We start from the raw sequence: 15,554 nt of genomic DNA, 5'->3' as shown, positions 1-15,554 counted from the left end.
AAGGGACGCCTTGCTTTACAAAAGTGACACATCCTCCTCCTCCCCCCTCCGTCCTATCTCGCCTCACTGCCACATAGCCATATAAAACAAAATCCAAGTTAGACTTTAACCAGGACTCTTGAATACACACAATGTCTGGTTTTTCTCTCCTACTGGCTACAAACTGCTTGAAATCTTGCTCATTAGCAACCAGGCTTCTCGCATTCCACTCCTTTCCCTGTTTTCCACGCCTTCAAGAGTTACGTTCAACATTGGCATACTCATTGTCCAATGAGGAAACTGTCACAACACGTGTCCTCACAGTGGGGTTGCCAGATTCACAAAACAGCGCATGAATTCAGAAGAGCAGAGATAAATTTATTTGTGCGCTTTCTGGATTATATATATATTAGGCTATTTCAGTTTGAGTAGGATTTCAACACGTTTTTTGTGTGATAAAGGATACTGTTGATGTATAGGCTACATAAATTTGAGATAATGGTTGGTATAGGGGAAATTACAGGCACGGACAAACAAACAAATGAGGAGCGACGTTGTCCCTCCAGAGGTGTATGTCCGTCCATCCATCCATCCATCCATCCATCCATCTATCATTGTACCCACTTATTCCTGGTCAGGGCCGCGGGGGGTGCTGGAGCTTTCCCCGCATGCATTGGGAAAGAGGCCGGAAAACGCCCTGGACAGTTCGGCAATATATTGCAGGGTGTACACACCATTCACTCACACCTATGGGCAATTTAGAGTCAATCTGCAAGTCTTTGGACTGTTGGAGAAAATCCACACAGACATGGGGAGAACAGGCAAACTCCACGCAACGCTGAGATTCACAACCGTGCCACCCTAGAGATATATGCATATACCCTATTTCCCGCATAGTAATAAAAATAGTAAGAAGAAGTATATTTCCACATATAGGCTATGGCAAATGCAACCTGAGACAATGTAAAACGTATGAGCACCATTTAAAAACTAATATTTCAGTTTTAAATTGTCAGAAAATTCTTTAAAAATGAATTTGTGAACGTGTACAACTCGAGACAAAACATCACCGTATAGGCTGGTTTGGAGTTACTTGAGGTTTTTTTCTTTATTTAAACTAGAAACCTGGACAAGCACTATACCAGACATTGTATAAGGCCAACAGGATGTGAGAAGCTTCTGCATCTAAAATGTCCAAAAGAAATTCAGAAATACTTATCTAGTAACTGAACCATCCCTACCATGGGTATATTCAGGAGATAATAGTACTAACATTATTCAGAGGAATTAATATTCAGTTTTCGAATGGGAGACATTGGATGTTTCCCCAACCTTGTCACAAGACAGTTCCTCACATCATAAATGGCTCATGTGTAATTGAATGAATTACGTGAAAATAATTCAGTTCTGAGAAAAAGTAGATTTATATAACACTAGTGCATCGTTACGTATATTTGCATTGTAAATTTGACATTCCCATATGATTAGGCTAATTTAATTGTTCAGGCCGTCACATTTTCAAACACTTCATTTTTGAAGTCTATAAACTCTTGTAAAATGTAATGATATCTATGGGGATTAAAAATCTGGCAACCATTACAAAACAAGACATGTTTCAAGACTGTCAGGACATGTCTGTAAAACATTCGCGTAAAACATTCGCGTATTTTTTAGGGAAACTCGCGTTTGGTTTGGTGACGAGCCTACTCTTCGGTGGGTACTGGGTTAGTCGAACCTAGTATCTAGCTAAGTGCATACCATAGACTGTATAAAAACAGGAGCATACGCCATCAGACCAGGAAATACTTGACAGAAGCCGGGTAGCTACCTCGCTGTTACCGGCAAGCGAAAGGAAAGCTTGTCATTTTGTGTAGCGCTTGTGGGCTCATATTCACCTAACGTTATTGGTTAAATAACTTCACCAGCGTTTGCCGCCGTTTACTTGCAAGCTGCCAAAGATACGCTACTATGGCACCAAAGGACATACAGCAACAAACGTATGAAATTATCCATTGTCTTTTTGACCAATCTCCAGAAAACAGCGACAAGACAAGTCAAGATATCGAGACGGACTGCCCAGACGACGACGGTGAGAAAGAACGCTAGCTAACACCTAAAATCAAAGTTTAAACTTTAATATAATCTGATCATAAAAAATGGCAGCACTGACTATATGCTGTAGACTGTGGTATGCCATATCGACATTCTACAGAGCATGTAGCCTACATTTTATACAGATTGGTTCAATTTAAGCTGTGTTAGTAGACCGCTAAGTATGTGGCCAGCCAGAAAACGTTCCGACATTTAGGAAAAAAATCTAACCAAAAACGTTGACTTGTCAGATATTGTCCGATTAATATAAATACACGCTAGCTGTGAAGTCAGCAGCATTATCACACTTTTTGGGAAAATGTATTTAAATGCGAATTTAACAGTGGGTGGCATGTATCAATATGAATATATCCCAGGAGACTGAATTAATTAAAATAATTACATGTAAGCGAAAATGTCTAGCTTAAAATAGTCAAACATTAGACGAATAAATAAAACATCAATATAGATAAATGTTCCCATAGGCTTCCTTTAGGTAGCTAAGGTCATCCGTCATACCGATGTGAAATTGCATTGTTACGCTGATGAGACGAAGATACGCGTTTCTGTTAAGACGGCCGATCAAAATGCCACGAGAGAGACAGACAGACTGCAAGCAATCTAACACAAATGAATGGATGAACAAAAACTTTTAAAAACGAAATGAAGATAAGACAGAGGTACTTGTAGTCGGTCCTAAGTCAAAAAGAGACAAGCTGCTAACAAAGATGGACAGTCAGGCTCAACAAACACAATCTGAAGTCAGAAACCTGGTAGTTATTTTAGATTTCAGAGTAGGCTACACTTTAAATCCCACATAGACAATGTGACTAAGTCTGCATTTGTTCAGATAGCCAAAGTAATGGCTATGTTTTATTAACTCAGCAAGACGGCGAAAAATTGATACATATTGATACGGCATATTAATACGGCATAGTTTGGACTTTTGCAGTGCACTTTTTACCCGCCTGCCCAAGTCTATTGATAGACTCCGAGTTATTCAGAACGCTGTTGCGATAATTCTAATGAAAAGTAACGAAAGAGAACATATTACAAACATCCTTGCTGCTTTACATTGTTTCTTGTAGAATCGATTTTGAAGTCTTGTTACTTGTCTATAAAGCTATTACGGATTTAGCACCTTTTTATATCCAAGATTTCCTGTCGTCTTATGCCCCAACTAGAGCACTCAGATTGTCCCCAACAGGTTTGCTCAACGCACCTGTGGTTAAACACAAAAAGTTTTGAGAGTGCCTTCTGCTACAAAGCACCAAAACTCTGGAACACTCCCCCAGAAAGCATTAGAATTCAGCGGGCCATTTAAAAAAAACAAAACAAAACAAAAAAACAGCTAAAAACATTTGGCTTTTAATTGATTCCTTTATTCTGCTCTTTATATTGCTTATTCACATTTTATATTTTCATTTTAATATTTAATTGTTTTTCACTTTAATATAGAAATGAAAAAATAATACATTGTATATTTAATTAATATTTTGCAACACATTGTGTTGAAAATTTGTATGAAATGTGCTCTATAAATAAAGGCTGATTGATTGATTGTATGATTCAAATAGAGTTGATTGAGCAACAAGTAATACTTCACTCTAATACTTGCAAAAAATGGTTGTTGTATCGTTATTGTTTGAGTCACCAAAAACATTTGGTGTTTTTGGTGACTCAGTGGGATTAAGTAATAATATAATGTTTTTGTTATCAAGTCAGGTGTGGCCAGTCAGGAGTCAGGCATACTTTTAGATAGCCTAAATATTTTACCAGTGGTTCATCAGTGAGTCTGGCCAAAGAACAGTGTTTGTTTTGGGGATTTACCACTTACAGAAAACCAGCAGCCCTACCTAGGAGGAAGTGATTTGAGTGAACACTCTGCCAAAAAACAAACTAAAAAACAACAACAGCCCTTACACTGCACGTGTATCATACGCTTTATAATTAATGTTGTGGTTGTACACATAAAAGCCTCATTTTAATTGTTTTACAAAGCCAATAGAAGCTTTAAAATGTCTTGTTTTTTTTTTTTTTTGATAGTGTGGAAGAAAAAATGGCATGGAATTTGCTGGAAGGTTTTTTAGTGTTTGTGTCTGCAGTATCTGATGAAAAACACGTTTTCATTGTACAAAAATGTCAAGTGACTCACACATACAAAGCACTGTCTAAGTCATTACTTCAAATCTAGGCTTGTCATTAAAAGTATTGTTATCAAAATTGCGCCAAGTTACAGTCCCTCCGGAAAGCATTCAGACCGCTGCACCTTTGGCACATTTTGTTACGTGACAGTCTTATTTTTAAAATGATTAAATTCATTTTTATTCCCATCAGTCTACACACAATATCACATAATGACAAAGTGAAAACAGGTTTTTAGACATTTTTGCAAATTTATTAAAAATAAAAAAAATATATCACATTTACACAAGTATTCAGACCCTTTGTTATGAAACTCAAAATTGAACTCAGTGCATCCTGTTTTCATTGATTATACTTGAGATATATTAAAACTTGTTTGGAGTCCACCTGTGGTAAATTCAATTGATTGGACATGATTTGGAAAGGCACACGCCTGTCTATAGAAGGTCCCACATTTGACAGTGCATGTCAGAGCAAAAAGCCATGAAGTTGAAGGAATTGTCTGTAGACCTCAGAGACAGGATTGTGTCGAGGTACAGATCTGGGGAAGGGTACAAAAAATGTTCTGCGGCATTGAAGATCCTGAAGAACACGGTGGCCTCGATAATTCGTAAATGGAAGAAGTTTGGAACCACCAGTACTCTTCCTAGAGCTGGTCGCCTGGCCAAACTGAGCAATTAGGGGAGAAGGGCCTTGGTCAGGGAGGTGACTAAGAACCCGACAGCCACTCTGACAGAGCTCCAGAGTTCTTCTGTGGGGATGGGAGAACCTTCCAGAAGGACAATCATCTATGCAGCACTCCACCAATCAGGCCTTAATGGTAGAGTGGCCAGATGGAAGCCACTCCTCAGTCAAAGGCACATGACAGCCTGCTTGGAGTTTGCCAAAGGCACCTAAAGGACTCTCAGACCATGAGAAACAAGATTCTGTGGTCTGATGAAACCAAGATTGAACTCTTTGGCCACAGTGCCAAATGTCATGTCTGGAGGAAACCAGGCGCCGCTCATCACCTGGCCAGTACCATCCCTACGGTGAAGCATGGTGGTGGCGGCATCATGCTGTGGGGATGTTTTTCAGCGGCAGGAACTGGAAGACTTGTCAGGATCGAGGGAAAGATGAACTGAGCAAAGTAAAGAGAGATCCTTGATGAAAATCTGCGGCAGAGCGCTCAGGACCTCAGACTGGGGCGAAAGGTTCACCTTCCAACAGGACAACGACCCAAAGCACACAGTCAAGACAACGCAGGAGTGGCTTCGAGACAAGTCTGTGAATGTCCTTGAGTGGCCCAGCCAGAGCCCGGACGAGAATCCGATCAAACTTCTCTGGAGAGACCTGAAAATAGCTGTGCAGCAACGCTCCCCATCAAACCGGACAGAACTTGAGAGGATCTGCAGAAAAGAATGGGAGAAATATCCCAAATACAGGTGTGCCAAGCTTGTAATGTCATACCCAAGAAGACTTGAGGCTGTAATTGCTGCCAAAGGTGCCTCAACAAAGTACTGAGTAAAGGGTCTGAATACCTATGTAAATGTGATATTTCCATTTTTTATCATGAATAAATTTACAAAAAATTTCTAAACCTGTTTTCGCTTTGTCATCATGGGGTATTGTGTGTAGATTGCATGGATTCAATCCTTTTTAGTTTACCATGAATGACAAATAAACGTATGTCATATTTTAAATGGAAGCGTTTCTAATGGGCTATTGTACATGACAGACCTGTATTGTACATAGGCTAATTGTTTGTATATCGATAGAGGATAGATAGGGCTAGCTAACATTAATTTATAAATGTTGTGTTGTAGGGAAGCTACAGTAGCCTATTAACAAAGTATCGAACAGTAGAAACGGTAGAGCAGTGCATTTGACATTGTCACTTTTTAAGAAGATCAATATTCCCGCCATGAAGAAGTCATTATCTTGTGCTATGCGACGTACCGGACTGAAGTGCAACACTAATTTCTTTTAGTGCATAATTTCACAGCCGTCTGTACTCGTCATACACTCGGTCTGTCATCTTGTTAGCAAAGGTAGCGAACGTCAAAATGCTGAAAGTCGAACCGTTTGAAGTGTGGGCGTAATTAATTTGTATTTCAGAAATATGAATGAGTTTCTGGCAAAGATTATACGGATGCAGAAGCTATAGTTGATATGTTTTATCTTTACTTACCCCGCAATGCTGTGTAATGAATGAGAGGTTTTCTTGAGCGAGATTTGAACCCGGCCTGTCACTCATCCCAATGTGTCATAGGTAGACGCACTGCCCGGTCAGCTGCTAGTAAATTAGACACAGGAACTGTAAAGCTTTGCTCTTTTAAACCAATACACTTCTATATATGTCTAAAATATGTCCAGTAGAGAGAGATATTCTTTGTGGGCGTGCAGCATTTATGATGATGTAATCAGACTCGCAAAATCCCCAAAATTTGGGGCTTTATTGTGTGGACGTGTGAAGTTGTTTATGAATTCTGTCTGTTGAATTGGGGTCAGAAGGTACAGAAATTAATGTTTTTAAGGGCTGTGAATCTGTGGTCATTGTGGTTATTTCTGTGGGGAACCCTGAAAAGTGCCAAACTCTCAGTGCTGTATAGGTATGGGGCATGCCGCCCCGCCAAGGTGTAACTTGACAGGATGGCATACCTGCCATCCCACTGTTTTAATATGCAGCCTCCTTGATTAGTCTAAAATAAAATCTTTATGATGGTTAAACATTTTTTGCAGATGATTCATTTGACCCCGTTATAATTGCTGATAAACTTCGAGAGGTGGGTGATGAACTTGACGAGCAGGTGATCCACCAGTTTAAGAATGCCTTAAAAAGTTCTTCGCAAATGCAGGTATGGAAATACAGTAATCCTCACAGAACACATTACATTCTGATTTATAGCACACATTGCCATACAAAGGTCAGAGGACCTACTATGAGTTTTGTTTTTTAAAAAAGAAAATATTCTGTTCCACCAGTATCTTAGTTGTCACATTTCTGGATGCTCTTTTGTAAGCGACTGTTAAATTACTAAACTGAAATGTAAATCGTAACAGCCTTTCTGCACAGTCCATATTGTTTAAAGCACGGACCAGATCACAAGCACTTGCGGAATCTGTTGTAGGTGGAGGCGGTCTTCAGAAAGACCGCAGAAATGTTGTGCCATACGTGGATGTCGGAAAGAGGGGAAGTGGCAATGGAGAAACATCTGCTTAGAGCCACAGTCATGCTTGGACTGTACGTGAAGAGGAACTGCCCACGCATGATACCATCCATCCAGGGTGTCATGGCAACCTTCCTCAACACCCGTGTAACCCTGTGGGTTTCCCAGCAGGGTGGCTGGGTGAGTATCCTGCACCATTTTACAGTTGAGGCCAAAAGTTTGCATACGCCTGGGCTAAAGATATTCAGACTCAGTTTTTCACTCCGCACATTTCATGTTGCCATACAGTTCTTTTGGCAAGTCAATAAGGGCATCTACTTTGTTCACATCAAAGGTAATTTTAAAACAATCGATTAGAGACAGATTTATTTCAGTTTTAATTCACTATATCAGAATTCCAGTGGGTCAACATTTTACATACACCAAGTTGACTGTCTCTTTAAACAGTCTGGAAGATTCCAGAAATTGATGTAATGACTTTTTAGAAGCTTCTGATTGGCCAATTGTCATAATTAGGAGTTAATTGGGATTTGATTGGCACATGTGGCTGTATTTAAGGGCCTACCTTTAGAGCCACTGCCTTTTTGCCCTTGAAACCATTGGAAAATCCAAGCAACTCTGCCAAGACCTCAGGAAAAAAAAGTCAAATTCCTCCTTAGGAGCAATTTCAAAACAACTGAAGGTACCACGAGCATCTGTACAAACAATTTTATGCAAATATGAAAATCACAGACACTGCATCGTTCAGGACGGAGCCACAAATTAACTCCCAGGGCTGAATGAACTTTGGTCCGAAAGGTTCAACTGAACCCCAAGACAACAACAAAGGAACTGGTGAAGGAATTGGAGGCATCGGGTACCAAAGTATCAACATCCACCATTAAGAGAATCCTACATCGCCATTGCCTGAAAGATCACGCAGGGAAGACCCTACCCTGAAGACCGGCATAAAAAAGCCAGAATGAAGTTTGCAGGTGATCACCAGGACTAAGACCTAGCCTTTTGGAGGAGTGTTCTCAGATGAAACAAAAATTGAACCATTTGGCCATAATTATCAGCACTATATATGGAGGAAAAAGTGAGGCTTTTAATTCGAAGAACACCATCCTAACTGTGAAGCATGGGGGTGGCAGAATCATGTTGTGGGGAAAAGGGACTGGTGCACTTCAGGAAATAGATGGCATCATGAGAAAGGATGATTATCTAGAAATACTGAAGCAACATTTCAAGACATCAGCTATAAAGTTAAAACTTGGTCGCAACTGGGTCTTTCAGCAGGACAATGATCCTAAGCATTCCTGCAAAGTTGTAACAAAATGGCTTAAAGATAACAAAGTGAAAGTATTGGAGTGGCCATCACAAAGCCCTTACCTGAATCCCATAGAAAATTTGTGGACTGAACTGAAAAAGTGTGTCCGAGCAAGGAGGCCCACAAACCTGACTGAGTTACACCAGTTCTGTCAGGAGGAATGGGCAAAAATTCTGGGAAAGTATTGTGAGAAGCTTGTGGAAGGCTACCCCAAGCGTTTGATTTAAGGTACGCAATTAAAAGGCAATGCCACCAAATACTAACAAAGTGTATGTAAACTTTTGATATAGTACATAAAAGCTGAAATAAATATGTCTCTTAGCTATTATTTTGAAATGACCTCTTATGGAAATAAAATAGATACCCTAGTTGACTTAACACAGGAAATGTATGGTAACATGAAATGTGTGGAGTTGTGACTTTAGCCTAAGTGTATGTAAACTTTTGGCCTCAACTGTAGAGTTGTCTCATTAGCTGTATTTCCATTTATAGATAATGCTTAGTCGATTTATACTGGTATGGTGTGTTTGTGTTATTATAAAGAACTCATTGTAAGTCACCCAAGATGTTAGTCAGCAGTATGACATACGGAACAGAAAGAATGACTCCGCTTTGTGTCACAGTTGTTAACCCATCTTAGGTGCGGCCTCTGTAGAGATGATAGATCTCTGATCACAGCCGGTGTGTATTTGCATTGCTTTGAATTTCTGAATCACGAACACGTGTGCCTTGCGTGTTGTAGAGATGGTGACGTGAATTTGGACCGTTTCAAAGATCACAAGACTGTGTAACACGCGCGGTTTATTCATGACGAGGTAGTGACGTACATTTTATCTTAAAAGTTGACTGGCTGTGAGGTAGCAGTTTGTTGTGAAACTGGGCAGCGAATCGAAGACCTGTACAGGCAAGTTAATGCATGAGTCACTGCTAGGCACAAAGCAAGGGTGGAGTGAGTCTGCAAAAGCACTGCATGCAAGTCATTTGGGAAAAAGGATTTCTGTTCTAAAATTAAACTCTTTACTGTGAATGGGGACACAAAATATGAAAATCCCCTACTGTACATATAGCATTGCATATACAGGTTTTAGTTTTTGACTGATGGGTTTAAAGCATTCTATGCAGAATGCTTTAGCCTTGCTGTGGTTTTTACAATCAAATAAGTCTCTACCTCTGTGTTCAAGTCTGTCCCACTTACCCCCCCCCCCCCGAGTACTGGCTGGAGTCACACTGACATGCGAAAGAAACTACTGGTAAATTTTTTCCATCAGCTGTGGGAACACAAGCCGGGCATGCACAAATGATTTGAAAACTGGAGATTCTGGTCTAGAACCAGATGTGTCGCTTTTAATCCTCTCAGCGAACTGCAGCTGTGACATCATGGAGGAAAAGTAATTCTAAGGTTTACCTCTACGTATATTGAACAAGTCCTGTTGGCTTGTCTTTTTGCGTCTGGGCCATTGCTGCATTTAGCTAGCTAACACTCCACTGAGATCTGATCCCAAACCACAGGCTCTGTAGCCACACCCACTCCTCCCCACACAGAGAAGAGTGCCAAGCCCAAAAATGTCCGGGACATTTTGGAATCGCAAACATAAATAATGGTGCAAAAGTGCATAAAGACTGAAATTGCCTGTGCATCATAGATATGCCTTGGCGTAGTTACTTTATAATATTTTCAAGGTAAAATCCTGCATGGAATGCTTTTAAGTTGCACGTATTAAGGGGCATACATATATTATCGTACAGTAGGTAGGCTCAATTTGATTGATTGTGAAGGTAATGTTTCACTCAAAACATTAATACAAGTACTAATCTTCTGTACAACCAGCTCTTTTGTTTATATGACTAATTGGTCAACAGCTGTTTGTTCAGTTCGCGGGATAAGGGGTGTAATGAAAGCTCTTAAATCATGCAGTTCTTGGCAACAGTTGTCACATACAAATCTCTCAGTCATAATTAGACCTGCAGTATATCTGGTTTCTTAAATTTGTTGAATATAAAACAATACTCTGGGCTGGGACGGGAACATTTTTTTTTTCTTCCTCCAGACAAAGCCTATGCCATGAAATTAACTAACGTATTAGAAAAGCAGAATCACAGCGTAAGAATTTGATTCATACAGACGCCGGTTTTGGCGGTAAGCTTGCACGATGGCTCATCGCAGGAAGTGGCATTTCATCCGAATTTTGCCTGATTCGTGCGCTGTTTTTTCTGGAGTGGCACTGAAATCTCTGAGGGCTAACGGATTGGTGGATTTCTGGGAAATCATGTGCGCTCATTTCTTTCGACGTGCGATGACTCACTCTTTTTTTTTCTTCTCCCTTTTTTTCGTCGTCTTTCGCTAGAAGGCGGAGTACGTATTTCTTGGAACGAAGCCGCTAACCACACCGCTACCCAGTTGTAACGTACCATCCAGTAATGAGTTACTCATGTTAAAGAAGACTCATCCCTTCATTTTCCCTCTGATTTTGCCTAATGGGGAAAATAAACTCTGATTCAACATTATTGTATTTTATTGTTCCCTCCAGCTACTCTAAGTTAAAAACATCTTACCAGCTGTGTCATACATTACATCTAAAACATGCCTGTGACTAAGCTATGTGCTGCTACTGCAGACTGTGATTGTGGAGTCACTCAATGAGTCTCTACTGAGAGTGGCTGCTCTCACCCAAAATATGGAAAAACAGATAGGTATGTGCAGTATTTTGCCACATTTCTTGCCAGACACATCAATTTGCCACAAAATTGATTTTATGGTGAACTTCCCCTGCAAGATTGTCCTTATCCAATGAAAAGGTTAAACTTACCATAAGGCATGAGCATAGATATCCTGTTCCATGGGGATTCTTGCCCTTCACACTAATCACACTCTCAGTGTATAGTCCCTGTGTGCACGTATTGCTGAAATGTGTGCTTCTGTGTCTGGTTGTTTATGTAAAAACACTGCGCTGTGTCAATCTCTGTACATTAATACTCAATAGTGTTTTACCCAAGGCTTTCTTCTGGAGAGGTGGACCATTAGGCAGGATCTAGTGGCCAAATCCTGCGTTCATTTCATGCTTCCTGTGATATTTCATAACTGTCAAACGTCTGACCATGAAAATCTGCCCAGCTCAATCTCCAAAGATCTAACATTAAATTAAATTTGCACATTCATTCAACATATACGTTCTCTCTTTTGCTATTCCCATCAGATTATTTGCAGCAGATATCATATCAGAAATTAACATGAAAGAAGATAATCTACCTAGCCAGCTAACTTGCTAACATACTGTACCCTTAAATTAGCTCGCTGGCTGATGTTTGTTTGCTTGCTAGTGATACATCCAGCATAGGAATTGATCATTCACAGCCCTCAGTGACCCAGTTTATTATTTCTAACGTTAAATTATGGTTGTCTAAACTAAAATCCATTGTCGTAGCTTTTCTCATTTCTGAAAAGTTGTCCTTTTGGAGATGCAAGTTATTTTGGTACCAGCGCGGTAAGTTGTGTCCTCATTGACAGCCTGTAAGCCAGTAGTGACACTATAGATGGACAGGGAAAAAAAGCGTACATATCATGTGTTAGTTTAATGTGGTGCTCCAAAATTGGGTTGCAGCAGGCCAATTCAACTTTCACATCAGTCAGTTCACAAAATGAACCTAAAATCCTTTAATGAATTTTAAAAAATCTTATAACATTCTATGACGATTTTTCTCTACATTTTGTTTTTTTGTGAATTGGCTGAACTGAAAATGAAATTGACCCCAATCCTTGTTGGCCACAGACCTGAGACGCATAGTTATGCAAAATTCTTTTACTGTTTTACTGTTCATAAGACACCAAAAAAACACTCCCAGACCATGTGAACCTTCAACAAGACGTTCCTTATCAAAATGTAGAGCTGAATGAATTATTTCTTGTACTGAATATTTCTGAAAATATATTTTAATTTAACTGCTTTCTGCACTTTGATAGCTGTTCTCATTTCTCCCTCATGCTTCTTGGAAACCTGTCACGATGAAACCTGTCACGATATGTCATCATGTGTCACTAGCAAGGCAAAGGCGGCTCACCAGAACTGATCAGGAAACTGTTCTGTTGCAACTGAAAAGTAATGACCGACAGGCCAGAAGTGTTGTTCAAAGCCTCCCGGTTGTGTTTTGTATTTCACAAACAAACACGTCCATCTCCACCGTCGTGTTACACGGAAGTGCAGCAGTCAGTCACAGTGCCCGCAGTATGCTGATGCACATTTCCCTGTGAAATGGATTTACTTTTTGGCGATAGAAAGATGGTATACTTTTGACATTATTACATTCGTATCATACACCATTGACAAGTTCATCTTTGTTTTTGTTTTGGCTTTTAGGACAGAGTTGCGTCTGAATAAAGAAATTTCAGTGGAAAGACCGTGTGACGTACGAAAGGGAAATGTGGCACCCTCACAACCCGGAGTCCTGCTTGCACAATCAAGTGAAGATGAAATCATCTCGGGACTGATTTTATTTACGCGTTGTTTTAATCCCCTTGTTTTTTTATTTGTTTTTGTCGTCATTTATAATGATCCCAGTCATATTTGTAAGCTCCTCCCTCCCTGCTGAAAGGTCCTCCATCATTTTGGAAGATGGAGCAACGCCAGCCCGTTTCCAGCTTCGAGCCGCGGCTTCGCTCTGTACCCCTCCAGCTGAGCTGCGCAGTCACTGCATACCCCCCCAGCTAGCTGCGCAGTCATTACATAGAACAACGCTGCTCATGGAACAAATGCAAGTTAGCCACAGGCACCCAATTTGGCCAGTGGAGATTCCAGGAGCTCATTCCAGTTGCTTATTTTATCCATCCTTGTTTCCTCGGTCCTTCACCGACCCGGAAGTCAATCGAGGTCTGTCATATTTAAGGTCATTCCGACCCATTAAATGCTTTTTGAAGGAGCGAGGAGCTAGGAGGCTCCCGAAGTATGCTTCAATGAGGACAAACGAGCGAATACTTTGTGGAAGTATTTTTTTTGGAACGTGACATACAAACGATCCACCTCTCCCCATCTGTAATTGACGTGGCTTCAGACGGACACAGAGCAAGGACCTTCCATTTGCCTGATGCACACTCCCTCGATTCCTCTGTCCTGGCATCCTTTCCTCGCGTCCTTTGTTCGGTGGAGGTAAGGAAGCGAGGAAAGGATGTGAGGAAAGGATGAAAGTGGTAGAATAAGCGATTGGAAAGAGCCCCAGTACGTGGCGAGGCAGAGAGCAGTTTGGTAACTTCAACTCTCTCTGCCCAGGGAACACTAGGCCCACTGTCAGTTGTGCACTGCCCTGCTGGCTTACTGTTTGCTGACTGTAACTCTCTCCAGGGAACACTAGACCTACTGTCAGTTGTGCACTGCCCTGCTGGGTTACTGTTTGCTGACTGTAACTCTCTCCAGGGAACACTAGACCTACTGTCAGTTGTGCACTGCCCTGCTGGGTTACTGTTTGCTGACTGTAACTCTGCCCAGGGAACACTAGACCCACTGTCAGTTGTGCACTGCCCTGCTGGGTTGCTGACTACAGTCAGCAGTGGCTCGGTTGCGGTTCGATTCTCAACCGCCGACTTCTTGAAAGCTCGCATTTCCAAGGTCGGAAATACAGCTCTCTTGTGTCCGCGAACTTGGGACAGACTAGGAGAATGGAGGCGTGTACGGAAATGATTTCATTTTCTTTACACTGCCCATCTCTAAATGTCTACTGAATACAGTGTTCCTGCTCATCTACAGATAAGGGACGGGTTACAAAAATGCTGCTGCTTTTCTCAGCCGTTTCTTCCAGAGAAACTGCTGAACATGCCTTTGATATGTGACCATGCACGACGATACCATTTCTTCCAGAGGATTGCGTATTAAAGTAGTATTGGTTCACCGAGCCTCGGGTTCGACCCTCGGGGTACAGAATGAAACATGTGTGACTGGGTGGCTCATTCGGAGAGTTCCTGAGCGGGGTTTGGTACCGAAAACCAGTAGCACTATGGCACTGGTTCTCATACGACTGGTACCTACCGGACCAAAGTTAACTTTATGCTCATTTGTCGACCAAGTCAGTGACAGCAGGTACTGTTAGCTAGCTGGTGTTAAACTTGGTCAAAATGCCAAAAGTGAAACTGTCTAAAGTGGTTGTATTTTACCCTAAAGAATTAAAATAATTGGTTTTGCCTTTGCAATAAAAAAAGATGTTCTTTAATGTCGTCGTTTGCTCTTTATTTGAAAGAAGGTAGACAACGGGTTCAGGACAGGCACCTTTTAGGCATCGTGCCGTTTCGGAAGTTGTAGCACCTGTATCCTCAAGATTTTTTTTCTGAGTGTGGCCCACCCAGGTGTCTGCTCCCAGTGTAAAGGGCTGGAGCGGGAGGGGGGCAGGGGACACACACAGGGGTCTGCTCCCAGTGTAGAGGGCTGGAGCGGGAGGGGGGCAGGGGACATCACATCGGTCTGCTGCCCGTGTAGGGGCTGGAGCGGGTGGGGGCATGGGTCCTCCAGGTTCTCTCCATTAGAGGCTGAGCGGAGGAGGGCAGGGACACACCTGTGTCTGCTCATGTGTAGAGGGCTGGAGCGGAGGGGGCAGGGGACACACACAGGGGTCTGCTCCCAGTGTAGAGGGCTGGAGCGGGTGGGGGGCAGGGGACACACCCAGGGGTCTGCTCCCAGTGTAGAGGGCTGGAGCGGGAGGGGGGCAGGGGACACACACGGGTCAAAGGCAAGCTACCGGGCGAGGATGACTCCAAGGCGCTGAGAGATCGTTGACTTCACATCGTCCACTTGCTGCCCGGCTTGTTCCATCCGCCACCCAGGTGAATGGGATGACCCTGGCTGTCCTCCGGCTTCCTTCTCTCATATGAATGCATGCACCCGTTTGCTTAGATTTCACTTTGG

General features: G+C 41.8%; 1 protein-coding gene across 2 annotated transcripts; it reads left to right on the top strand.

Annotated features, from left to right (window-relative positions):
• The first annotated feature begins 1,589 nt into the window (after positions 1 to 1,589).
• Positions 1,590 to 14,865, top strand: LOC135234938 (uncharacterized). Of its 2 annotated transcripts, none has more exons than XM_064300072.1 (4): positions 1,590 to 2,068; positions 6,937 to 7,052; positions 7,326 to 7,544; positions 11,019 to 11,186. In XM_064300072.1, exons 1-4 carry the CDS (start codon positions 1,948 to 1,950, stop codon positions 11,166 to 11,168), a joined length of 606 nt encoding a protein of 201 aa, XP_064156142.1. In that variant the 5' UTR covers positions 1,590 to 1,947; the 3' UTR covers positions 11,169 to 11,186. The 2 variants fall into 2 exon arrangements, with proteins under 2 accessions (XP_064156142.1, XP_064156143.1); XM_064300073.1 differs by lacking the exon at positions 11,019 to 11,186 and adding an exon at positions 13,026 to 14,865 and having other exon boundaries at positions 1,601 to 2,068.
• Positions 14,866 to 15,554: the final 689 nt, after the last annotated feature.

This window comes from Anguilla rostrata, chromosome 11 (assembly GCF_018555375.3).
Source record: "Anguilla rostrata isolate EN2019 chromosome 11, ASM1855537v3, whole genome shotgun sequence".
Taxonomy (NCBI): domain Eukaryota; kingdom Metazoa; phylum Chordata; class Actinopteri; order Anguilliformes; family Anguillidae; genus Anguilla; species Anguilla rostrata.
Note: the sequence above shows the minus strand (reverse complement) of the source record. Positions and strands in the feature narration are given on the sequence as shown.